The sequence below is a fragment of the Xenopus laevis genome, chromosome 9_10L (genome assembly GCF_017654675.1).
Source record: "Xenopus laevis strain J_2021 chromosome 9_10L, Xenopus_laevis_v10.1, whole genome shotgun sequence".
NCBI classification, from domain to species: Eukaryota; Metazoa; Chordata; class Amphibia; order Anura; family Pipidae; genus Xenopus; species Xenopus laevis.
This window is the reverse complement of record NC_054387.1, coordinates 125,266,447-125,293,832: the sequence shown is the minus strand read 5'-3', so window position 1 is coordinate 125,293,832 and position 27,386 is coordinate 125,266,447. Positions and strand designations below refer to the sequence as shown.

Genomic DNA, 27,386 nt, shown 5'->3' with positions numbered 1-27,386 from the left:
TCTGCAGAGTTGGAGAAAGTTTGTATTAAACAATACAAAAACTATAAAATCCACATTAGATTACATTACAAACACAGGACCCAGTGCAGTCTGTATATTCTGATTATTAATCAGTCTTGCTGTATCGGCTTCTGGCAGATATTAATTGCCTTGTGCTGTTTTGATAATAAATAAGCAGCACGGACCACGCTGAGCATGTGCACAATCTTGGTCTTGCAAAGATGTTTAAAGGAACAGTTCAGTGTAAAAATAAAAACAGGGTAAATAGATAAGCTGTGCAAAATAAAAAATGTTTCTAATATACTTAGACAAAAATGTAATGTATAAAGGCTGCAGTAACTGGATGTGTAACATAATAGCCAGAACACTACTTCCTGCTTTTCAGCTGTCTTGGTTCCAACTGATTGGTTACCAGGTAGTAACCAATCAGTGACTTGAGGGTGGTCAAAACTGTTTGTTTGAATCTGAGCTGAATGCAGAGGATCAATGGCAAAACTCACTGAACAGTTTTGTCCCATATGGCCCCCCTTCAAGTCACTGACTAACTCAGAGTTAGAGAGCTGCAAAGCAGGAAGTAGTGTTCTGGCTATTATGTTAGACATCCAGTCACTCCAGCCTTTATACATTATACATTTGGCTAACTAACTATATTAGGAACATTTTTTATTTTGCACAGACTATTTATTTACCCAGTTTTTGTTTTCACACTGTGTCTGATGACACAGTGAGATACATTTTGGAATGAATTGTAACCTTTTTGGGATTTACCTACCTAATTAGTAGGTAGTTGTGATGAAACAACCCCTAATTCTCCATACTTACTGTGTGACCCCAGCATAGAGCCTGGGGGCAGTATCCAATGAGAGAGAGATGCCATACAGGAGGCCAGTGATGCGGGAGAGGGAAGTTCTTATCTGAATACACAGAAGACGTCACGCATTCAGCGTGTGCATTGCCTGACAAGCCTTTTGTGTGCCGCACATCCTTGTTTCAACCAACCGTGCTGCAGACTGCGCAGACTTCTGTGAAGCCATGTATGAACAAGGGAAAGAGCTGACTGGACAAAGCCGTGAGCATGAGCAGATAAGCGGCTACTGTAGCCTTTGTACTACAGGCTGCACACCTACAGCTCATGCGACACCCCCATTCCCATAGATTTTATAGAGAACCCACTCTTTCACTTTTGTAGGCGCTCCTATCCCAAGTCTTGATTTTGTATTAAATAGAATTCCCTTTTGTGCCTCAGTGTAAACAACACCCTGTCTGTGGCTCCTCTTCCATACGGCACAGTTCTGCCCCCATATACAGATACAGTTCACCCACCTTAGAGGACGGCTGTTCTAAAGTGTATAGTGTTGCCCACCATTGCTGAGGCTTGCTTCATACAGAACCCTAATACTCCCACGTGCCTGTAACCCCTCCCAGATCCCTTGTCTGACAGTAATAACACACACGGCAGTTGCACAGGCCAGGACAGGCAGCAGGGAGTGGTTAGGATCATTGTTGCCTTTTGGAGGGTGTGGGAGAGATTGTGTCACCGCGTGTGTGTGTGTGTGTGTGTGCCAGGGTCGGGCACAACTGCTGGGTGTGCACTGTAATGTGGTCACACAGGATTTTCTGAGGAGGGGACAGCAGAAACCAAAATAGACAAGTCAGAGAGGAGGAGGGGGCAACAATGATGGATAATGAGTGAAAAAAGAAGAGCTACAGATAACGAGACTTTATCCATGAAGCTGACGTCTCTTTCCCTTTGGATCTGTGTCTATCTTCAAAAACTCTCAGAAATTTATCATTGTCTTGTAGGAGTTGAACTGACTTCTATGCACCTGTGTAGTACGTGCTGCCTCTGTATCTGAAACACCTGAAGGTGCAGCTGAGTCTTGGAGCCTTCCTTATAATTTCTCTATCTTTCAGTCTGGACCTGTCCATCAGAAGCTTCATCTGAGCCTCGTTGCCTGATCCTACCTTCCAGGTCCCGGATCCTGGACTTCTACACCCTTAACCTTCCTTTCACAGCCTGGATCTGTCTGTCGGAATCTACAGCTGTGTGTCCGGGTTAGCCCTCATATTGCAGAACCCGCTTGTGTCTCGGAGCTTGCACCTGCTTTTAGTACATGTCCCTAAAGTTCAGCTTTTGCAGGACTTGCCCCAGTGTCTCTGGAGATGACTTCATCGATCGTGATTATTCATCTGCCTACGGACCAGTAAAAACGTTATCTCATTTTTAGCACTCACCATGTGCTTTTGAGGAGTTGGGGGCCCTGGGACTAATAGCTCAGGCTTAGTACTCAGTTTCCATTTCTCGGGACAGTGTGTCATTTTAGTCAGAGCTCAAGGCCACTGTCCTTGCCATTTTTGACAACACGCCCGTTCATAGGAACTTGCTGTTTTTGCCTCGGGCTTTACATCTGACTCTCAGGATCAGACTCTGCCTTTGTAATTTATATCTGTCATGGAGAAACTGAATCTGTGCCCCGAGGCCTAGATCTGGCTGTTTGGACCAAGTGTTCAATTACATCAACAACTACAACTTATCTACAGTGTCTCCAATCATTTTTCCAACTCTCTTCTCCCGTCACCTTCCATTTTGTCTTGATGTAAAGACTTGGTGTCTCTGCTCCTCCTGCGTAAAACACTGTCTCTCCTTGGAGACAGAAAGTCTGTCCGTGACAGTTGTCTTTGGGAACCTGTTTTACCTCTAGGGATCTGCAACCGTCAGTTATGGGAAACAGCAGTGCAAAGAATGCTTCGGATAGCGAAACAGGTACATTCCATGAAACTATCCTCTTGGGTGCCCCTTACTTGTCCACTCCCTCAGCCTCCTGCACTTTCCACTCACCTTCTGTCATTAGCTAATACCTGTATCACACTTATAGTTCTACTAAGGTCTTTAGTGATGGTCAAGCCCAGATATTTGTCATGTGTCTATGAAGTCCACTTGTTGCTCCACTAGTTCTTTCTGTATTTAGCTCTAAATTGTGATCTATCCCATACCCGATCATTTTAGACACTAGGGGGGTGATTTAGCAATATTTTTTTCTGATTATTTAATTTAAAAGTCAGACCAAACTAGAATCAATGATTTGACCTTATTTATTATTAATAAAAGCTTGATTTCTTTGATCAGGGAAAAACTCGATAAAATTGAGCGAAACCCGAATCATATAATTTTTTAAGATTTAGATTCGCTCTATTTTTTTCAGTCTTTTCCCAAAAAGCCTGAATTTTTTGGATTTATGCCTGGCTAATTCAGCGCAGACCACAGAAACTTCCAAAAAGAATAGGGACCTCTCCCATTGACTTATATACAAGCTCGGCAGGTCTACTACAAGTGATGTGAGTGTGACTTTTCTGTAGCCAAGTGGTTCTGTTTTTCTTGGGTACTGCGATAAAAGGTGGACCTCTCGTAGCAATGTAGTACCATTGCAGCTGTGCTTCACCTATTTTCACAAACAGAGGTGAGTTTCACCACTCATGAATGATATACAGAGAAGCATCCTGAAACTCCGAAAATAATATCGGAGCACACTAATGCTATATACGTCAAAAGTGAGTATTCATACGGTTTGGCCCATTTGGGGTGCTTTGTTTAACTTTCTTGTAACCTTTTTGTAGGAATTACTAGAACTTTGGTCTAGTTGCTTGAAATCTTGTTATAGGCATCATGAAATCTGGACAGGTGATCAGATTCCTTTTGTAAGTGCCGTGATTCTTGACCTAACAGGTGTTTGGAATCTTTTTATAGATATCACGTATTTTGTCCTCTGTACTAGGAATCTTGTTAAAGGTATCATGAATTCTGTTTCATTGCTTGGAATCCTGTTGTAGGTATTGTGAGCCTTGGCCTAGGAGAAAACTTGTTATAGGTGTCATGAACCTTTGCCTAGGACATATATTCTGGTCTAGGTGTCTGAAATCTTGTTAGAGATGCCATGAATTCTGGACTGGGAGTTTGGAACCTTCTTAGAAAATTGTTATAGATGTTGTCAAGTATAGAGTGTAGACTAGGTGCTTGGAATCTTGTAGATGTTGTCAAGTGTAGACTAGGTACTTTGAATCTTGTTATAGATGTTGTCAAGTATAGACTAGGTGCTTGGAGGGAATCTCGTTAAAGATTTTGTAAAGAGTAGACTATGCGCTTGGAATCTTGTTGTAGATGTTGTCAAGTGTAGACTAGGTGCTTGGAATCTTGTTATAGATGTTGTCAAGTATAGACTAGGGGCTTGGAATCTTGTTATAGATGTTGTCAAGTGTAGACTAGCTGCTTGGAATCTTGTTATAGATGTTGTCAAGTATAGAGTGTAGATTAGGTGCTTGGAATCTTGTAGATGTTATCAAGTATAGACTAGGTGCTTGAGATCTTGTTATAGATGTTGTCAAGCATAGACTAGGTGGTTGGAATCTTGTTATAGATGTCAAGTATAGACTAGGTGTTTGGAAACTTGTTATAGATGTTGTCCAGTATAGACTAGGTGCTTGGAATCTTGTAGATGTTGTCGAGTATAGACTAGGTGCTTGGAATATTGTTGTAGATGTTGTCAAGTGTAGACTAGGTGCTTGGGATCTTGTTATAGATGTTGTCAAGTGTAGACTAGGTGGTTAGAATCTTGTTATAGATGTCAAGTATAGACTAGGTGCTTGGAATCTTGTTATAGATGTTGTCAAGTATAGAGTGTAGACTAGGTGCTTGGAATCTTGTAGATGTTATCAAGTATAGACTAAGTGCTTGAGATCTTGTTATAGATGTTGTCAAGCATAGACTAGGTGGTTGGAATCTTGTTATAGATGTCAAGTATAGACTAGGTGTTTGGAAACTTGTTATAGATGTTGTCCAGTATAGACTAGGTGCTTGGAATCTTGTAGATGTTGTCAAGTATAGACTACGTGCTTGGTATCTTGTTATAGATGTTAAGTGTAGACTAGGTGCTTGGAATCTTGTAGATGTTGTCAAGTGTAGACTAGGAGCTTGGAATCTTGTAGATGTTGTCAAGTGTAGATTAGGTGCTTGGAATTTTGTTGTAGATGTTGTCAAGTGTAGACTAGGTGCTTGGAATCTTGTAGATGTTGTCAAGTGTAGACTAGGAGTTTGGAGTCTTGTAGATGTTGTCAAGTGTAGATTAGGTGCTTGGAATTTTGTTGTAGATGTTGTAAAGTGTAGACTAGGTGCTTGGAATTTTGTTGTAGATATTGTCAAGTGTAGACTAGGAGCTTGGAATCTTGTTTTAAGTGTTAGGAGTCTTTGTAATATTCAAATATTTTGATATTTTGGTGTCATTTTTCTTTGCTTTCTATCCTGCAATGCCTATTCCAGTTCAGCCCAAAATTTTTGAATCTTTGGCCCAGGTGCCTCTTCCATGCACAAACATTTTTTTGGCCCTGACAATAGGCTATAGAAGTTTTGACATAAGAGCTTGGAATATTAGCCTGCCATTTTGGAATCTTGTCCAAGAGGGGAGATATTTGGAATTAGCATTATCAATCCTGGCCAAGTAATCATTCAAGGGCAATTTTACTAATATTAGGTAATAGCTATTGATTTAAATTGAGATTTACTGCTTGATGCCCTCTTAAGGCCCACACAACCAGTCTAATACCTTTCATATCTGTCCAACTTGGGTACTGGAGGTAGGGTTGCCGCCTTTTGAAAAATTTCTTACAGGTCAGTGGGGGTAGTGACATTGATGGAGCGGGTGATGCAATTGAGGGGTGGGGCTATGACGTGAGGGGGCAGGATGATGATGTCACCAATGTCAGAAAGAGGCTTCAGGAAGAAGGAAGAGGAAGACAAAAGGTATGTTTTTACTGGATCGGAAGTTTAAGGGAGAGGATCAGGAGCTTAAGGGGGAGGTTTGGGGGTGGTTCAGGGGCTAGCTATCACAAATTTACCGGCCCTGGCAAGTATTTTGGTATTTTACCGGCTAGGCCAGTAAAACACCAGCCTGGTGGCAACCCTAACTGGAGGCTAGTTGTGAACCTCCAGAAAAGTTTTGCTCTCCTTGATGGACCAATTCCTCTTGCATGGAAAAAGTTGTGTGGCTTTAGAACTTTGTATAGCATTAGGTTTTATAAAATAAGTGTGGAGGAGTTCTGACCTTGGGAGATTAAGATACACCATGCAGTCATTCCCACATTTCATGCGATGAACAAGGGAGTTATTGTTGCCTTGGTGAGTTTGACTTGTGTTTTCTCTTTAACAGACCCACCCACGGATCCGATATCTACAGCCCTTTACAAGCCCCATCTCTCACCAGTAACCTCTCCACAATCACGTGACTCTTTCTATACACCGCCAGTAAGCCCTGAATATAGACCCAGCCCAGTTGAGACTGGGGCCTATGGTCTCAGGTTTGATTATTTCCACAAGGGCCTGAACTCCATTCTAAAGCCACACAGTAACGAAAAGGGGTTGGACGTACCTTTCGATCGAGCCATAAAAAGGATCCAACAGGCATTGGAAACCCTGGGGCAAATGCAAAGACAGTTAGGAGAACTTCTGAACCGCAAAACCAATTCCGAGGTGCCCCGCATACTGGATTCTGCCCATGGATGGGAAGCTAGGATAGGAGATGTTCGAAGAGACTTGAGATCAGGACTTAGAGATCTTGCCATTCTTAAGGAGCAGTATATGACAATCAGTAAAGGTAGGAACCAAACTTGTATAAAAACTAGACTCTAGTAAGTCTGTATTTCTCAGTCAAGACATCCAGTTATTTTAGTTGTGGAACCATTGCATCTAACACTGGTCATGTCAACTTAACATAACATTGCAAACAAGACATAGCTTAATAGTCAGCTTTTATAGCAATGGTCCCCACACTGATTCTCCTGGCAGCCCAGCTGTCCTAGATATTCTTTGATTTTTGAACAAATCTTGGACCTTAAAGGGGACTTGAATTGAAAAGGTCTTCACAGCTTCCATTTCATTAATAGCAGGCTTCTCAGATTAAATATCTTTCTCTAGGTACTGCTGTAGTCCAACCACCAATCTTTACCCTTTACCTCTTGGTCTGGACAGGACCTCACTTTCTGGACACTCTTGTACCTTTCAGGTGAAGCTTCCCGAACGGATATTGGGATGGGAAATGTAACAGACAACCACAGAGACAATCAGGTAAAACAAGAAACAATACAAAATAAATCAACATAGTTTGGATTTGGCTTGGGTCAATAATACCCCACCTATCTCAATGCAAATGTTACTGACCTAATTACCCACTCTTTATACGTCTGATCAATTAAAAGACAGTGGAACAGATGTAGCAACATTGGCTCTATGACATCCCGCTTTTAATATACTCTTGCCCATGGACATATTAAAGTAGTTGGCCAATATTGAAAAAAATGAGGTTTTAAATAATGAACATGCTGGTTTAATGTTTTTTTGGGACATCTGTTTGGGGCAGTGGTTTCCAAACTATGGTGCCAGCCCTCCTGGGGGGCCACAACAGTGGAAAGTAGGACCCAGGCTAAAAGTATATTAAGGCAAATGTGAGGGTGAATGATTATATAGTATTTTGGTAATCCTAGAACTATATGATAGTGTTTGTTAGATAAATGTTTTCATATGTCTGTGACCTTGTTATATGCTAAGCGGACCTGATTTAATGTTTGATTCATGATGATGGACCTTAATCCAAGAAGACTAAGGACCTCTCTATTAGGGTATTCGGCTCCATTCTGTGGCCCCATGCAGAACTTGTTCTTCCCCTTATGCAAATTAGTCCTATTGTTGTTTGAGTATAAGGGAGGTCACTTTATTGGTCAAGGAGTATCCTGACAAGGCTACATACAACCCTTCCCAAAGGAGCAAGCAGAATCCTATGTCTTACCCACTGGCACCGCTAACAATAGCTGGAGTAAATGGGGAGATCATGTATTTATTGGACATGTCACTGCCCTGAATTACAACTCTGGTGCATAATGGTGCTCTTGCCCCTCACTCTCTTGTGATTTAGGATAAGGGGTAAGTGGAGGGTTATTTAGACCACTGATATAATAATAGACAGGCAGGAATGTTATTGACAGATAGTGACAGCTTCCCGTCTGTCAGATAGAAAGTGAGCGTCTGGAATGGAAACGTGAAGAAGAGAGGCTGAAGGCTGAGCTGCATGAGCGCAGTAAACTGCTGCAAGAATTCTCCAACAAGCTGAGGGTTCTGGAATCCAAGAAAGAAGATGACAATGGGGACAAAAAGAGGTTGCAAGGTGAGGAAGCAAGATATGGGGGAATATGCCCAAACAGAGGTGGCTGGACCAATGTAGATGATGTCCTTTGGTGGGCGATATTTATAATGCAACCTACTGCTTCCAGCTGTTATTAAACTACAACTCACAGTTACTGCCTTCCTAGGCACCATGTTCTCTTAATATCAAACTATTCCACAGTTGCAGCCCTTTTACCTGAAACCATTTTGCTTTACTATTTCATACCAGAGTTAGAGCCCCTTTGCATGTCACATTATGATACATGTGGTAGTTGGTGTGAAGTTGCCATAACGAGATTTCCTTGAAGTGACTGGGAGGCTCGAAGGCTGTTTTATAAGACTAACCATCTCAACCTTTCCTCAACATTGGAAGGATTGAGGTTACTGAGTCTGAGGTTAGTGAGTATTTATTGTGGGACCAGTAGCAGCTAGTTGTGGCCCAGTAACTTCAGAAGGAGTTGAGTTGGGTACCAACCATCTCAACCTTTCCTCAACATTGGAAGGATTAAGGTTACTGAGTTTGAGGTTAGTGAGTATTTATTTTGGGACCAGTAGCAGCTAGTTGTGGCCCAGTAACTTCAAAAGGAGTTGAGTTGGGGTAGACCCCTGGTTTCTAAGACCAACCAGCTCAACCTTTCCTCAACATTGGAAGGATTGAGATGATTGGGTTTGAGGTTAGTGAGTATTTATTTTGGGACCAGTAGCAGCTAGTTGTGGCCCAGTAACTTCAGAAGGAGATGAGATGGGGTAGACCCCTATGGACTGACTGTTTTATATGCTAATCTAGAGTGTACATATGTGAGTGCAATTATTACTCACAAAATATATATTAAAAAGGTTTTACGCGATATTGAGCACATCTCTTTAGAGCCTATCGATGTCCTGCAACTGTGGAGCAAATATGTATCAATGCTAGCGATTCCTTTAAATGTTTGTGAGTATTCACTCTTACCCCATAGAAGGTGATCCCGTTTTTAAAGGATTGGTTAAAAGACAAGTTAACCCTGAGGTGAAGGGAACTAAACACTTCCTCCAATAAGTTTAACCTCATGGAAAGGGTGTAATGTAATACAAGAAATACTACACTATATACTCTATATTTTACCTGCCTATCCCGCAGCTTATTTAGCGCTGTTTCATTCACAACAACAAAAAAAAATAATATACTACTCATCTTAAGGAGAACAGATTACTAGAACCGGCGGAGGGAGTGAATTACAGAATCCCTGGATTTCCTTTATGCAATAGACCCCTGGTTTGCCTAGGCTTGGTATTCCCAACTTGGGTATGTGGGATAGGAGGGCAAGTCCTGGAGATTATATTATACCTTGTAGTCTTGCTTGAGAGATGCTCTTCCAAATGCTGAGCTACAGAAGGAACTGGTTGTGAGGGGGTTTGCATTGATTCGTTACATGTGAAATTATTGACTTAGAAATGAGGTAGAGGTTAGTCTTGAGATGCTCTGTAGATGATGGTTCTAGAACCAATTGATTGGTTACTTGTGAGATTATCTTCAGGCAGACATTGACCTTGAAATGAGGAAGAGATCAGCCTTGAGATATTCTTTAGATTGTAGTTTGTTCCAACATGTTGTTTTTAGAACTTTTAGATACTGTGAAGATAGCATTTTACATTAAAGTTCATTAAAGTTCATTAGAGAGAGAGAAAGTCCCATACTGCTTCAGGTTGTCCTGGTAGACCACATTTTAGACACGGATGGGGATTATTAGCCAGCAATTCCTTGTTTAGTGGAATGACAGAGCTTGGTTATTCAAAACTACTGTACCGAGCCTCAGACAAGGAACCAATGTATATAAAGTGCAAAATTGTGTCCCTTTAGCAGATAATGATGAGATGACCTTCAGGCTCACTATGAGATGCTCGATTGATGCTAGGCATAGCTGTATTTTGTCTCCTTAGATCAACTTTCTCTGCTGGAGGAAGAAAAAGAAAAGATGGGAAGAAAAATCACAGAACTGCAGGTAAGACTAGCCCCTAAGATGTGGTATGTGAACGTTTGACAGGGGATATGGTGCAATGTATAATGGAAAGTGTGGGTAGTGAGTGTGTCTGGTTGGGTTGACAGATATTCTCTGTGCCATTTTAGATGTACCCCACATTACTAATTCACAGGTTCCAACCACCCATCTGTGTGCTTCAACATGCATACGCCCTACTCAAACTGAACCATATTCCCTTCTCCCACTAATTCTCACAATTCACTCAGCACCATATGTCTATAATTTTCTTCCACACTAGTTGCTCCTGCTCCCAACATCCCTCCCCACAAACCAAGCCCCTTACTATTCAACCTTCCACACATGCTCCACTACTCCAACCATATCCCCTACACTTTGTATCCAGCACCTCCTCACCTACTGTAACCCCACTACACTATTACATCTAGATCTCCTGCCTTCCCCTCCTATAACTTGCTCTGCACAGTTTCAGATTTTCAGGGATTTCTTTAGCTGTTTGAAATCACTTCCCAGAAATGTGGATATTACTTTGTATTTAACACTACACCCTCCCGTAAACAAAAGTATTAGCTTTTTACTGAACAGAACTGCCCAGCGCTATAACAGCTTTTAAATGGCATATTTTAATCTTATATAGGATTTTGGGGCTATTATCCCAACTGTTACTAATAGCACCATCTCTACCTACTATTCCTGCTATCCCACAGTCACACTCCCTTCCCAGAGACTATTATCCCACTGTTACTATAGGCACCATCTCTCCCTACTATACCTGCTATCCCACAGTCACACTCCCTTCCCAGAGACTATTATCCACTGTTACTATAGGCACCATCTCTCCCTACTATACCTGCTATCCCACAGTCACACTCCCTTCCCAGAGACTATTATCCACTGTTACTATAGGCACCATCTCTCCCTACTATACCTGCTATCCCACAGTCACACTCCCTTCCCAGAGACTATTATCCCACTGTTACTATAGGCACCATCTCTACCTACTATTCCTGCTATCCCACAGTCACACTCCCTTCCCAGAGACTATTATCCCACTGTTACTATAGGCACCATCTCTCCCTACTATACCTGCTATCCCACAGTCACACTCCCTTCCCAGAGACTATTATCCACTGTTACTATAGGCACCATCTCTCCCTACTATACCTGCTATCCCACAGTCACACTCCCTTCCCAGAGACTATTATCCACTGTTACTATAGGCACCATCTCTCCCTACTATACCTGCTATCCCACAGTCACACTCCCTTCCCAGAGACTATTATCCACTGTTACTATAGACACCATCTCTCCCTACTATACCTGCTATCCCACAGTCACACTCCCTTCCCAGAGACTATTATCCACTGTTACTATAGGCACCATCTCTCCCTACTATACCTGCTATCCCACAGTCACACTCCCTTCCCAGAGACTATTATCCACTGTTACTATAGACACCATCTCTCCCTACTATACCTGCTATCCCACAGTCACACTCCCTTCCCAGAGACTATTATCCACTGTTACTATAGACACCATCTCTCCCTACTATACCTGCTATCCAACAGTCACACTCCCTTCCTATAGACTATTATCCCCACGGCTACTAAGTATCAGTGTACATTTTCCTATAATATGTTTCCACTAGACTGGCCTTCAGAATATCTGCTGTACTACTAGTAGCTCTCGCTCACAATGAGAAGCTAGGCCTGAACAGCACAATCTGCCTGTCTAGCCAATCTACTTTACATAAACTTATCTCTGCCAATAGGGAACAGTAGAGGAACTGACGTTACTCCAATCAGATCTGAGGACAGCTGTATCTGTAGCAGAACGATTTCGAGAGGAAGCACAGCAGAAACTTGACAAAGCCGAGAAGGAGAACCAGAGACTGTGTAGTAAAGAGTAAGAAATAACTCATAGGTCATTACACATTAAAAAGGGGCAATGCTGCAAAGGCTTCAGCCAAGTGGCGACCCTAAGACTTATGGCACATGGGACGCATTCTACATCGGCGTTGTTCAGCCACAAGCGTCTAAATCCTGCCAAGGAGCAGGCAAATTTCAGCCAAAAATTGCTCAAAATAATAATTACGCACACTCACTGTAAACTTTTTTATTGATATTTGTTAGCTAATTTGATTTGAGATCCCTTTTCATAACCCACAGGTGACTTTATTCTTTCCTTTCTACAGAGCTGATGAAGAGGATTTTAAGGCACCCACTACTGTGAATGGCTCTTCCCTTGGGTACAGGAGTCTTCCACGTGGCGTCACCTTGAATTCCACAGGGGTATGGACTATAGACCTGATCTTTCAGTCCCATAGCTTCAATATCACCTCCCCACAGACTTTGTACTTTCATGATTACACATTAGTCATGTGTGGGCTGACATGAAACCTGTGGTTTCCCGTGGGTTGACCACCGGTTAGGCAGGTTCAGGTTGACATTTGGCCAACCATTGTGGGCTAGGGTTGGGTGTGGGTCAGACTGGGGAAATACACTCCTCCACTTATCCTGAAGATTCCCTGTACTGGAACCCAAGGTGTGAACAGGAGTAGCATACAGGGCAAGACGACGTGGGTATGAGTTGGGTGCTGGTCCTACAATGGTGGGTTGAGTTTTTCCTGACCTGCATGTCACTTTTAATCATCTCTCTTTTCAGGAGTCAGCTTTAAAGACAAGAAGTCAACCATCCAATGAGCAGGAAACAGGTTAGACACAGTGAAGAGTTGGGGGTCGCTTTAGTTATTATATTGTGATTAGGAAAGCCTATGTCTAGGGAGACACATACAGATAAGTATAAGGTTTATTTTGTAGTTCTATATAATGGGATTCTGTCATGATATTTATGATGTAGTTTTTATTTCTAAATGACACTGTTTACACTGCAAATAATTCACTCTACAATATAAAATGTCATTCCTGAACCAGCAAGTGTATTTAGTTGTAATATTGGTGTGTAGGTGCATCTCAGGTCATTTTGCCTGGTCATGTGCTTTCAGAAAGAGCCAGCACTTTAGGATGGAACTGCTTTCTGGCAGGCTGTTGTTTCTCCTACTCAATGTAACTGAATGTGTCTCAGTGGGACCTGGATTTTACTATTGAGTGTTGTTCTTAGATCTACCAGGCAGCTGTTATCTTGTGTTAGGGAGCAGCTATCTGGTTACCTTCCCATTGTTCTGTTGTTAGGCTGCTGTGGGGGGGGGGTGATATCACTCCAACTTGCAGTACAGCAGTAAAGAGTGACTGAAGTTTATCAGAGCACAAGTCACATGACTGGGGGCAGCCGGGAAACTGACAGTATATCTAGCCCCATGTCAGATTTCAAAATTAAATATAAAAAAAAATAATTAATTTGCTCTTTTGAAAAACGGATTTCAGTGCAGAATCCTTTAAGTCATTCTTACGTAAAGGAGATAGTACCCTGCCTGTTATCCATAAACCAGTATACAGGTATAGTTGACATTAAATAAATGCCACTTCTAACCATATGTTAAATCTGCCCTGGATTCACCAGTCATGTGTCTGCTGGTATTGGTGTAGAGAGACATTTGTGTGAATAGGTCCATTTGGCACAGGGGGACAATTCTCTAGAGGTTTAATACTTTATTTCTACCATGGTAAGAACCTGGTATATCTGAGAATCACCTGTACCATAGCTTTGCTTATGTAAACCCTATGGAGGAGTATTGGGCTGTTTCTCTTAGTTACTATGCAGTTTTGCTGAACTTGCTAAAGTGCCAAAATGCTCAGTGGTATTTGTAGTTGGGCGTTTCATTATTGCGTACATATGAAGCCATGGTCAATGCATGCATTTCATTTACAGACTCTGATATGTGGCACAAAGAGAAAAGAAGAGGCAGCATGGAAACCCTACAGTACCAGCCCAAACCTATGTACGTACCAAGGGGTGATAATAAAGTCGGGGGAGGCAAGAGCAATAAAAGGGCAATAATTTGAAAATAATAAGGCCTTATATATCAAGGTTATCCCAGTAAGCAGTTTATTGAACTGGGACAGAGTTTTGCTGTTTTGTTATTTTGAGGAGTAACAGTGTGATTGATGTGTTGTGAAGGGGGTGTGGCTTGTGGTGAAGTGGGTGGGGTTTGGATGGACCATGGGCAGGATTTTGGGGTTTTGGCACAGTGGGGTATTGCTGGGCAAGTCAAGCAGAGTTCAAGCACATTTTGTTTTCATTGGGGTCCTATTCTGCCTGTTGGCAGGTCCCACCATTTAGAGGGGCCCAGAAGACTGATGAGATAATAATTGGGAAAGAATAACCTGCTAACTTAGTAGTATGGGGCCCCAAGATTACTGATGGTGGTCCTGACCACAGGCTATTTTACCCAATGAGACGCATTATCTGTACATCTGTTTACTGGTATCAGTGGGAAAAGCCATAATTGCTCTGGTGAGGTGAATTTCTATTAAGCTGTAATTAAAGAGTGCCCTCTGCTGGCCATATTGTTCTAAAAAATACAGAATGCTTCCTGTACTTTATCAAGTGCAATCTTTCACGGAAGGCTTTCTAAAGGCCACCATACACGGGCGAATAAAAGCTGCCAACAGACCGAGTCGGCAGCTGATTGGCCCGTGTGTGGGGCCCTCCGACGGGCTTCCCTGATCGATATCTGGCCGAAGCGGACAGGGTTACAAATCTGGTCGGATCGTGGCCTCATCTGTGCGTTGATGCAGTCCCGCAATCCAACTGCCCATCGGCTCCATTCTGATCCAATCGTTGGGCTTTAGGGATCAGCCCGATATCACCCACCTCAATGTGGGCATATCGGGGAGAGATCCGCTCGTTTGGCGACATCGCCCTGTGTATGGCCATCTTTGCACTACAATAAAGCACAATTCTGTATTATACAAGTGCAGAAACAAATATCCAGATCTCAGAGGAACTTGCAGTTTAGTAACTGTGGCCACTAATGCGGCTGGGGAACCCAATGAACGTCTTCTGAATCACCTGAATTGCTCGTGCAGCTGCAGGGTGGAGGTTTAGGGTGTCTTGTCCCTTAACCAGACCGGAAGCTGACACGTGCCACAAGTGTGGTGCCAAAAAGACCCCAGGTGTGTCAGTGCTAATTCTTTGACAAACACAAGCATTACACCGCAGAGAGCAAATAATATTGCCGCTCTCGTGACATATCTGCTTGTTTCCCCTCAATGCAGGGTGTGCCGGCCTTTTAGCAATCGTCTTTCTATGGGCAGGAATTTCCAGTCTGACAGGATCGGTGTAGCCTTGCGCTGAAAGAAGCACGAGGCACCTCTGTCCTGATGCAACCCATTTTTAAGAATCACCCATTAAAGGGAAACCATCATCACAATAAAAAAATTTAAGTGCAGAAAATAGCTCAAAGCAGGAAATGCAGAATTGTTCCTGCAGAATTGTGCTTAGTACAGGGAATACCTATGCTGCCATAGTTTTATGGGATCTCTCTGTACAGACTATGAGCAAACTTAGGGGACTGTTCCTGCTGAATTGTGCTTAGTACAGGGGAATACCTATGCTGCCATAGTTTTATGGGATCTCTGTACAGACTATGAGCAAACTTAGGAGGCTGTTCCTGCTGAATTGTGCTTAGTACAGGGGAATACCTATGCTGCCATAGTTTTATGGGATCTCTCTGTACAGACTATGAGCAAATTTAGGAGGCTGTTCCTGCTGAATTGTGCTTAGTACAGGGGAATACCTATGCTGCCATAGTTTTATGGTATCTCTCTGTACAGACTATGAGCAAACTTAGGGGACTGTTCCTGCTGAATAGTGCTTAGTACAGGGAATACCTATGCTGCCATAGTTTTATGGTATGAGAGGACTGGACACTATTGCTGTTGGAATGCTTTATGTTAACTAGACAGCTAGAACCTCAGTTATCATCTTCTCTCCAATCTGTTTCTGTCTTGCAGTGAAAACCTGGCCAGTGATTCTGTCTCTTTTTTACGCCGGTATGGAGGATCCAAGAGGGGAGTGTTTCTGCGTTGGGCTCAGGAGAGGACTTGCGGTTACAAGGTGAGGAAATACAGGAGATGGAGGCTGGAGTAGGACTTGGAAGTGAAAGAAGTCGAGATGTGTATCAAAACCTGTAGTTAAATTGATTGTATTTTGTTGCAGTACGTGGTGATTACAAATTTCAGCAGCTCCTGGGTGGATGGGATGGCCTTCTGCGCTCTGCTACATTCCTACCTCCCCGACAGCATTCCATACTCAGAGCTCCGACCCTTGGAGAAGGTAACTCACTCACCCCCTTGTACACTTGCCCTTTGCTTTAGTTACTTTTATATAGGATCATAAAAGAAAAGCCTGGGAATTCTCCTACACTGGGGCCCACTAGGTCCAGTGTCCACTGGAAGACACTCTGGTAGGCCAGTGCGAACCTGTTTGTACCATCAAAAATATTTCTGTATTGCACTTGTCTAAATTCCTATATATGAGGCAGCGACCAAGAGCTCATTTGCTATGCAGGGGGCTTCACCAATCACAAGCTTCTAGGGCCTAGGCAAAATGTGATCTCATTCCCTTTGTTGTTCTGGGTTCTGGATAGATGAAGCCTCAGCCCAGAGCAGCTCTTTAAACAAAAGTAGCCCCAGCGATTTAATTTTAATTTGGTACACTTACTAACTTATAGTGTGACTACACAACAGCTGAGGTTGCAGCTCCTTAATGTGAGCTTGTTATGGAAAGATCGGTGATCTCATGAAGCTTCCACATACTTTAATGCCCTATGGACTGATCCTCTCCCCTTTCCATAGTCGAGAGACCTCCTACCCTCTCCTGCAGTTGCTGATACAATTAAACATTAATATCCAATCAGCACCCAGCATTGATTTTAAATATTCAATAAGAATGCAGTATTGAGTTACTCTAACCATTCTGTTCCAGAGAAAGAACTTAGAGTTGGCCTTTGAGGTGGCAGAGGATCAAGACATCCCACCCCTCCTGGTGAGTTCCACATCCCAGTCAATATCTTGCCTTTCCCTCACCCTCATTTTAATATCCCTTTTTGGACTAACCATTTTTATTTTCACGTAGACCCCTGATCAAATGCTCCAGCGCCAGGGTCCTGATTGGCAGAAAGTACTTCTCTATGTTGAATTCATTTACCAGAAATTTGAAGCTTGAATGGATACATCCATGGAATTGTGTGCTGTGATTTGCTGAGCTCACCAGCAGAAGTGGCTGAGATTGTACAACACCTACTGTAGGTTGGGATTGAGTCCTATATCTACTGCGTTCTGATATCCTTGCCGTCTCTGAAGAATACTTTAATGCCAATGACAGAGGTCCTCATGAGCTCCCCTCTCTTGCGCTCCTCGTCTCTTGTACAGCCATGTCTGGGATTTAAAGTAATGAAACTGTGATTCTGCCAATGTATCTTGAATAAATTGATGTCTCACCTTGAAGTTCAGCTCTGTTACTATTTGTGATACTGCCATGGGATTGGCTGGCCTCCTGATCCTTCTAGTGATCCTAACCAATAAAGCTAAAGGCACCAAGTTTAGCCCTGCCCTTGACTTTTTGCTTGCCTTGGGGAGCTATCATGCCTTGCTGATCATATAACCCTGCCTGTGATACTACCATGGGGCGTGCTGTGATGCTAATACTTCTTCTGGACCTTCACCTGTGATGTTCTAAAGTCAGGGCTCAGCTTGGTATCTGGTGGATTTGCTGAGCTCTTGAGACCTTGTTTCTTTCTGTTGACTGCAGAATTTGACTTGAAAGGTGTAGAAGGCCCTTTCCCTTCTTGATTCTGAAACCATGGGATGTTCCCCATTGGCTTGTTAGATATACACTGCTCATCTGAACATACATCTCTGGAATCATGCCATTAATCCTTATGGGCCCTTCTTTATATTCCATCCTGAGGTCTACCATTGGGATTAAATCAAGTCTATTGGTCCTTCTACATCCCACTTTTTTCCTGTTTTGTAACCTCAGACCCAATCATTAACTTTCTTATTTTGGATCCCAATACTGCTAGTCAGTAATTAACCTAGTCCCTGGGCCTCCCCTACATATCTTTTTATTTGTGTCCACTGCGGAGGACAATGTGAGCTGCGTATGCGATTACCCAACTGTAATAAGATTGTGATTGGCTGAAACTCTGAAGTCTTCACACTGTCAGTTACAAGATGTTACCCTCAGACATGATGACCATGAACATAACTTTTATGCTAATAAATCTATTTTGTGCAAATTCTTTTTATTATTCAGTACAGCAATATAATGCCTTGATTTTCTAAGACCATTAGGTATTCCTTTAACAAAATCCCAGAAAATGTACCTATACTGTGTTACTGTATGTATTTCATGATATGTGTCTATATGGAACATATATTGTTCATTTAAATGTCAACCATAAGCACTTGGTTGGATATATCAGACCATTAATGTTAAAGGGTAAGTCCAAATGGGGTATTAGCCATATTGCCTTCTCTTATTTTAAGGCAGTGTAATCCTTGATACCCCTCGTACACAAATAGAGAGCTAAAATTCTTTGTGTTTCTTGTTTTTGGTTTGCTCTCTTACCCATAGTCAGGCTGGGGGGGGGGGGGCAGAGACAGCTCAGGATCTATTGCCAAATACCAAGGACATTGTAAAACTGGTAAACAGAGCTTTAGCCACTAAAGAGAGTGTGTGATTCCACTTGTGCATAGAAATAATTTGTGCATAGAAATAAGAAGGACAATCCAGTTTAACTCGGTTATGTCTAACCTAGCAAATTCACCCTTCACTACTCAGGAAGAGCATGTGCTGTAAGTTTCTTTATCCAGATAAAATTATATTGTACACTGCTATAACGTTGCTTTTATAAGTGAATTGGCTTGGATGGATTTGTTTTCTGTGGGTTTAGGGTTTTCAGCTGCAAAACTGGGGACGGGGAATCACCAGTGCTGAGAATTCTACTTTCTAGGAGAGTAAACTTTACAAGCTTGGTCAGTTTTATCTGGCTCATGCACTTTAACTCCAAAGTCTTCCACAAAGAGCCAATGTGCTGCTGCTTGACCGCAGTGTGTGTAATGCCATCTTGTTAAACTACCACCATAACTCTAAACTGAATCCAGCTGGTTTGGACAACCACACAGCATAGCTACTAGAAATTACTGGGCCCTACATCAACATCTCTGTGGCCTCCTGCAACCTTGAGGAGAGGGGGCTACTTGACTTTCCACTATAAGTTGTTGAAATTCCAATGACCATCCTAATTTATTGCCCTAAGGACTTGAGATTCTTGAACACTTGCCATGATCAGATCTTGGACAGTATTCAAGAATCTCAAGTCTTTATGTCAATAAATTAGGATGGTCATTGGAATTTCAACAACTTATAGTGGAAAGTCAAGTAGCCCCCTCTCCTCTTGGTGTTTTGAAAAAGAGTAACCAGAGATTAAGAGGTGTCTCAATATGGTGGGCCACCATATTGAGACACCTCTTAATCTTTGGTTACTCTTTTTCAAAACACCATAAAACACTGTGCCATAGAATCAGATTCGGACTCCGTGTTCCAGGCAACATCTAATGCTTAAGTTCTTGTAGACTAAAACAAGCTCATGAGTATTTTCTAATTTTTACATTGAGACGATTGGAAAGATGGCTAGGAGGCTCAATACTGAGGAACACGTAGGGACACACACAGAGTATGGGACACAGGCCCAAAAGGACACACAGATGAGAGGGGCACGCAGGACAGTAAAACACACACTGTCCAGTAGACAAATGGAGTAAACAAATACACTCAGAGATAAGAGTCTAGGGACATTGAGGTGACTGCTCTTACTGTGTCAATATTATTGAGTTTTTCTAACAAACACGTGTTGCATCACAATGTACCGGCCAACTGTCCTTATTCAAAAAACAGAGCCTGGAAATGTTTGTCCTTTGAAATGTGCCTGGTTTTCAAATCTAGCTTCAAAGGTCATGTCTTCTGTGTCTGTGTGCTAGGATGGGGGGGCCATGCGCCATACTTATCCAAACGTCCTATGCAAGAAGTCCTTGATTGCCACCGTGGTGGTAGTTACCAGTCAAATCTCCTTGCACAGGAGATTTAGAATGGTATAGGTGCCCAGTGTCACATTATACTTACACTGACCAATTGAACTGCAAGAAATTCAGTGGTGACATTATGGGAGAGCTGGATCCAGTGTTGGACAGACCACAAACACTCCTGCTTCTCACCATTTGGCCTGTTTCATTGTCATTACTTACTTCTGTATGGGAACAAAGAGGCTAAACAGAAAGAATTATAGATTATTGAATAATAAGAAAAGAGTCTTGGACAATAGAGGTTGAGTGAGGAAAGGAAGAGGAGAAATGGTTTTAAAAGGTCTAAGGATTTCTGGTGGGCCCCTGGAATCCCGGTCTGACACTGGCTGGCTCACAAGATCCAAACAAACATGTAACAAATGGAAGAACCTGGTCCAGTTAAGCAAAAGAGGAAACTTTCCCTCTACATTAAAGATGATGGCACAGATGGCCGTGTTCTCTGTTGGCATTTGGGAAATGCCTGGAGCCATACCTCCCAACTGTCCTTTTTTCGGAGGGACAGTCCCTCTTTTGAAAGCTCAACCCGCAGTCCTTCATTTGTACTGGAAAGTCCCTCTTTTCTCTGCAATGAACAGCCAGAAAAAGAAACAAAGTTTTTCACTTAATTGGCTTTTGGCAGAGAGCCCAGAACAGCTAACAGGTGCAAATAAGATACTTTGTAACAATTTTGAGACACATAAAAACAGTTTAGATAAGGAGAAATATTTTCGAACTTTCATAACCTGCAAATTTTGTAAAAATGACATGGTAATTTGGGGGTTTTTGGCCACAAAAATGGGTGTGGTTAAAAAAATTTGAAAATGCGAAAAAAAATTTTGTCCCTCTTTTTTACCAAAATGTTGGGAGGTATGCTGGAGCTGCTGGAACCACATCATTTTAGCACAAAGTTGCTGTAGTGACGATTTGCAAGTTAAAAAATACACCAGTACCAGAATTATGCCGTTTTGGGTGCTTATTTTTTTTACTACAAATGATGGTGGGGAAAAGGTGAACCTCTGTGCACCTTCAAGCTATGAATTTCATAAAAAATATGAATTTATCTGATCCCTATTCGTTAGGAGATAACAAGTGGTGTATAATCAAGTCTAAGCTTCATAAAAGTAAAAAAGTTATTGGATTTTGGCGCTATTGCCAGCTGCCGTTGAAATTTTAAACACAAGATAAACACAGAGATCAAGTCAATGATTCACAGATTCAGAGAAAGAAATGTAATTGCTCTCTCAAACAGAAACACACATTCATGTTAAAATGTACAAACTTAACCTTTGTGAACAGGTTTGCACAAAGGGAGGGTTATTTTAGTGTTTGGGGTGGCTAGTTAAATCCATGCACACATAATTGCAATGTCTCCTTGATGTATAAAACCCCAGAACACACGACAGATAAATACAGCTCCAATTCTATGTATAAAGGTGGCCATAGACGCACAGAAAATATCGTACGAAACAAATTTTCGTCTGATATTCATTGCGTTTATAGGTGGCCATAGACACACATATAATATCGTACGAAACAAATTTTCGTCCGATATTCGGTGCGTGTATGGTGGTAAAAGAGCCGACCGATATCGGCAGAAGACTTGGATATCGGTCGGCTCGTCGATCGGGCTGGACGGAAAATTTTGATCGGGTGCCTTTGAAGGGACCCAAACATCGCCCATTGTTAGTGCTGAATCGTCAGATCCAGGTAGAATTCTATTGTTTCTGTCTGTATATCTGATGATTCAGCTCTACACGTGTGTATTGAAACAAACGATCTTTCTTGGAAAGATCTTTACAAGAAAGATCGTAATTTTTACGTCTATGGCCACCTTTATTCCCCAGAACACACGACAGATAAATACAGTGCCAATTCCATGTATAATACCCCAGAACACACAGAAGGATAAATACAGTGCCAATTCCATGTATAATACCCCCGAACACATGGCAGATAAATACAGTGCCAATTCCATGTATAATACCCCAGAACACACAGCAGATAAATACAGTGCTAATTCCATGTATAATACCACAGAACACATGGCAGATAAATACAGTGCCAATTCCATGTATAATACCCCAGAACACACGGCAGATAAATACAGTGCCAATTCCATGTATAATACCCCAGAACACATAGCAGGATAAATACAGTGCCAATTCCATGTATAATACCCCAGAACACACAGCAGGATAAATACAGTGCCAATTCCATATATAATACCCCAGAACACACAGCAGGATAAATACAGTGCCAATTCCATGTATAATACCACAGAACACACAGCAGATAAATACAGTGCTAATTCCATGTATAATACCCCAGAACACACGGCAGATAAATACAGTGCCAATTCCATGTATAATACCCCAGAACACATAGCAGGATAAATACAGTGCCAATTCCATGTATAATACCCCAGAACACACAGCAGATAAATACAGTGCTAATTCCATGTATAATACCACAGAACACATGGCAGATAAATACAGTGCCAATTCCATGTATAATACCCCAGAACACACAGCAGATAAATACAGTGCTAATTCCATGTATAATACCACAGAACACATGGCAGATAAATACAGTGCCAATTCCATGTATAATACCCCAGAACACACGGCAGATAAATACAGTGCCAATTCCATGTATAATACCCCAGAACACACAGCAGGATAAATACAGTGCCAATTCCATATATAATACCCCAGAACACACAGCAGGATAAATACAGTGCCAATTCCATATATAATACCCCAGAACACACAGCAGGATAAATACAGTGCCAATTCCATGTATAATACCCCAGAACACACAGCAGGATAAATACAGTGCCAATTCCATGTATAATACCCCAGAACACATAGCAGGATAAATACAGTGCCAATTCCATGTATAATACCCCAGAACACACAGCAGATAAATACAGTGCTAATTCCATGTATAATACCACAGAACACATGGCAGATAAATACAGTGCCAATTCCATGTATAATACCCCAGAACACACGGCAGATAAATACAGTGCCAATTCCATGTATAATACCCCAGAACACATAGCAGGATAAATACAGTGCCAATTCCATGTATAATACCCCAGAACACACAGCAGGATAAATACAGTGCCAATTCCATATATAATACCCCAGAACACACAGCAGGATAAATACAGTGCCAATTCCATGTATAATACCCCAGAACACATAGCAGGATAAATACAGTGCCAATTCCATGTATAATACCCCAGAACACACAGCAGATAAATACAGTGCTAATTCCATGTATAATACCACAGAACACATGGCAGATAAATACAGTGCCAATTCCATGTATAATACCCAAGAACACACGGCAGATAAATACAGTGCCAATTCCATATATAATACCCCAGAACACACGGCAGATAAATACAGTGCCAATTCCATGTATAATACCCCAGAACACATAGCAGGATAAATACAGTGCCAATTCCATGTATAATACCCCAGAACACACAGCAGGATAAATACAGTGCCAATTCCATATATAATACCCCAGAACACACAGCAGGATAAATACAGTGCCAATTCCATGTATAATACCCCAGAACACATAGCAGGATAAATACAGTGCCAATTCCATGTATAATACCCCAGAAAACATGGCAGATAAATACAGTGCCAATTCCATGTATAATACCCAGAACACACGGCAGATAAATACAGTGCCAATTCCATGTATAATACCCCAGAACACATGGCAGATAAATACAGTGCCAATTCCATGTATAATACCCCAGAACACATGGCAGATAAATACAGTGTCAATTCCATGTATAATACCCCAGAACACATGGCAGATAAATACAGTGCCAATTCCATCTATAATACCCAGAACACACGGCAGATAAATACAGTGCCAATTCCATGTGTAATACCCAGAACACACGGCAGATAAATACAGTGCCAATTCCATGTATAATACCCCAGAACACACAGCAGATAAATACAGAGCCAATTCCATGTATAATACCCCAGAACACACGGCAGATAAATACAGTGTCAATTCCATGTATAATACCCCAGAACACATGGCAGATAAATACAGTGCCAATTCCATCTATAATACCCAGAACACACGGCAGATAAATACAGTGCCAATTCCATGTGTAATACCCAGAACACACGGCAGATAAATACAGTGCCAATTCCATGTGTAATACCCAGAACACACGGCAGATAAATACAGTGCCAATTCCATGTGTAATACCCCAGAACACACAGCAGATAAATACAGAGCCAATTCCATGTATAATACCCCAGAACACACGGCAGATAAATACAGAGCCAATTCTATGTATAATACCCCAGAACACATGGCAGATAAATACAGTACCAATTCCATGTATAATACCCCAGAACACATGGCAGATAAATACAGTGCCAATTCCATGTATAATACCCCAGAACACATGGCAGATAAATACAGTGCCAATCCCATGTATAATACTCCAGAACACACGGCAGATAAATACAGTGCCAATTCCACGTATAATACCCCAGAACACATGGAAAAGTAACATTTAGTATAGTGTCACTTTCATGTGCATTACCCCAATAACACACAGCAGGATAATTATAGCGCCAATTCCATGTTCTACCATGTGCCATTTATTGACTTTTTATGACACTGTAACACCAAAATACTGTTTTTATTGGGACATCTTACACAATATCATGAAGAAATAACATATTAATTATTTTGAGAACAGTGATGCCATCAGAAGGGAATGTGTCCCGTTTGGTTTGGGAATACCGCCCAAACCTTCACTAAAAATCCACCTATAAAGCTGGCCGTACACACAGCGATACTGTCCTGTCTCATGTAAAACCACAGAGGTGTTGCCACTTCCCACTGACAAATATGGAAAACATCTGTCTTTGATGGTGACATGAATGCATCACCAGAAACACTTGCTTTGGTGGATCCATGGGAAGCTGCTTTGATTATTACTGTTCTACATGAGACTTGTTGGTTCAATAACATTATGTCTGACTCTGAACCCAGATTACATGTGTTTCAGTCCTTTCTAAATCAGTGGGGCCCCATAAAGTGTAGCAGTGTATAGGCTCATATTAATACTTGCTGTGAGAGCAGAATGTCCCTGCCTTTCTGTCTAGTCATTTGTTGGCTTTGGTTCCGGGGTGGGAAAGGACTAAGGGGTGGGATGGGGGAGGCACAGGCAGGTATAAAGTAATCCTCTGACTCCCCTGGCACATTGAGTCTGAGACAGAACAAGATGAAGCTCATAATCCTCTGTGCTGTGCTGCTGACCGTCCTGCTTCAGGGTAAGTGCGGCATGAATATGAAAAAGACCAGAATATTATTTATTTTTATATATATATATATATATATATATATATATATATATATATATATATATATATATATATATATATATATACTGTATATATATATATATATATATATATGTGTACGGTTGTGTCCAAGAAGGAACACAGGGTACTGACACTAATTAGGGTTGCCTAGCAACGTACTTGGCGGCCAAAAATTGGGGTTTAAATTCTGTGGGACCATGAGGTTTCTGGTTGTTTGTTCTGTATTCTCCTGATGAAGGTCCCTGTGTGGGATCGAAACGTTGAGTCTTCGATAAATACTTATTTTTGTTTGCAGTAAGAAGAGTCCCGTGCACGTCGCTATTCCTGCATGTATATATATATATATTTATATATAAATATATATATACAAATAAAAATATAAATGCTCGTCAGGGTTGCCAGGTCTAATTTTCAAAATCGGCCACAGTCAGCTACAAAACCAACCCAAAATTAAGCAAGAGGCACTTCAAAAGTAGCCCAAAAAATAGCCCAATATGTGCAGTGAAAAAAGTTAAAAAAAAATAAATAAATATATTCTTTTGAAATTTTCACTGTTTCCCAAATTTTTCCACGAAGCAAAATGGGACAGATTCGCCCGTCACAAGGGGCGTAATTACAGAGGCGGACCCAGGAGGTATAGGGGCCCCATAAGGCCCTAATACATGTATAATTTCAATAAATATTCAAAATTGTCTTAAATTGAGGAAAGTCACAGCAGAATGTGAGAATGCTTAAGAGTGATGGGAGACTGGGGTAGAGAGCCTGAATTCTGGTAACTCCTGACTTCTACACGTCAGTCCCATTGCATGCTGGGTTTTGTAGTCTTACATTAAACTTGGCAGTTGGCAAATTGTTAAACAAAAACGACATTATCCAGCATGCATTGGGAGACGCATTGGGAAGCACATTAGGGCAATTAAAATCTTTGGCTGGTTTCCAAAATACAAACCAGCCAAAGACCCAAAAGGTAGCCCAAATCCGTACGTTGGCTAGTTTGTACTTTCAAAACGCCTGGGCTTTAAATTAGTAGCCCAATTTGGCTGGAAACCCGCCAGCTCGTACTTGCTATATAACAATCATTTAATAACCGCACTGGCAGAGAGAGAAACCATAAAGAGATTAAACACTGTTATTGCTGGACTACAAATCCCAGCCCTTTTCAATCCAAGGCATCCAACATCAGGGTTTTGTTCTTAAAGCAACATTACTCTATAAACCCTCCCCCTCCACTCCCTCGAGCCATCGGCTGCATTACCATTTATATGCAAAATAATCTTCCAATGAGGGTAAGATAACAGCAAGATACATTACATAGCGCATTCTCATTGGTGAATTCTCATGCATATAATCCTTGCTAGAGAAGTAGACTGTTATACCAAGGCATTGTATCCCCTTGAAGAATACATTTAAAAAAAATTCCAACATTTTTATTTTATTCAGATTTACACAAAGCATGAAATGACCACATCATCTACAATGTAGGGCACTAAAACCATTGGTTCTATTAGGATTGATGCTGTAGTTGCATAGCATGTATAGGCTTTTATTTATCTGCATACATTTTGGGTATATGAAAATGCCATTGGGTGAGGAGCACATCTGCCCATTGTGCAGTCCTCTCCTGTTTGGTCCAGTAGGCCACCATCTGAGGACAAAACTGTCAGATCATTAGGATTTGGCCCACCACGTTGACGACTAAATTGCATGTAGATAAACTAATTTGATGATGATGTGGTCTGCAAAGGCCACATATCTTTGGGAATGACTGGCACATCAGATCTTGCTTTGAGGGACT

The 27,386-nt window shown here is 41.6% G+C and overlaps 1 protein-coding gene across 2 annotated transcripts; it reads left to right on the top strand.

Moving 5' to 3' along the window:
* Positions 1 to 747: 747 nt before the first annotated feature.
* Positions 748 to 18,363, top strand: LOC108701723 (cytospin-A). Of its 2 annotated transcripts, XM_041576474.1 has the most exons (13): positions 748 to 2,764; positions 6,198 to 6,641; positions 7,050 to 7,111; positions 8,051 to 8,204; positions 10,124 to 10,185; positions 11,954 to 12,087; positions 12,377 to 12,473; positions 12,847 to 12,895; positions 14,011 to 14,080; positions 16,098 to 16,200; positions 16,303 to 16,419; positions 17,071 to 17,130; positions 17,221 to 18,363. In XM_041576474.1, exons 1-13 carry the CDS (start codon positions 2,722 to 2,724, stop codon positions 17,308 to 17,310), a joined length of 1,485 nt encoding a protein of 494 aa, XP_041432408.1. In that variant the 5' UTR covers positions 748 to 2,721; the 3' UTR covers positions 17,311 to 18,363. The 2 variants fall into 2 exon arrangements, with proteins under 2 accessions (XP_041432408.1, XP_041432409.1); XM_041576475.1 differs by lacking the exon at positions 748 to 2,764 and having other exon boundaries at positions 6,558 to 6,641; positions 6,962 to 7,111.
* The last annotated feature ends 9,023 nt before the right edge of the window (positions 18,364 to 27,386 follow it).

Excerpts from the sequence above, each read along its gene's own strand:
- LOC108701723 (XM_041576474.1), top strand. The coding sequence starts at position 2,722 with ATGGGAAACAGCAGTGCAAAGAATGCTTCGGATAGCGAAACAG. Across the intron at positions 10,186-11,953 it reads GAAAAATCACAGAACTGCAG|GGAACAGTAGAGGAACTGAC; the intron begins GTAAGACTAGCC and ends CTCTGCCAATAG. Across the intron at positions 12,896-14,010 it reads ATCCAATGAGCAGGAAACAG|ACTCTGATATGTGGCACAAA; the intron begins GTTAGACACAGT and ends TTTCATTTACAG.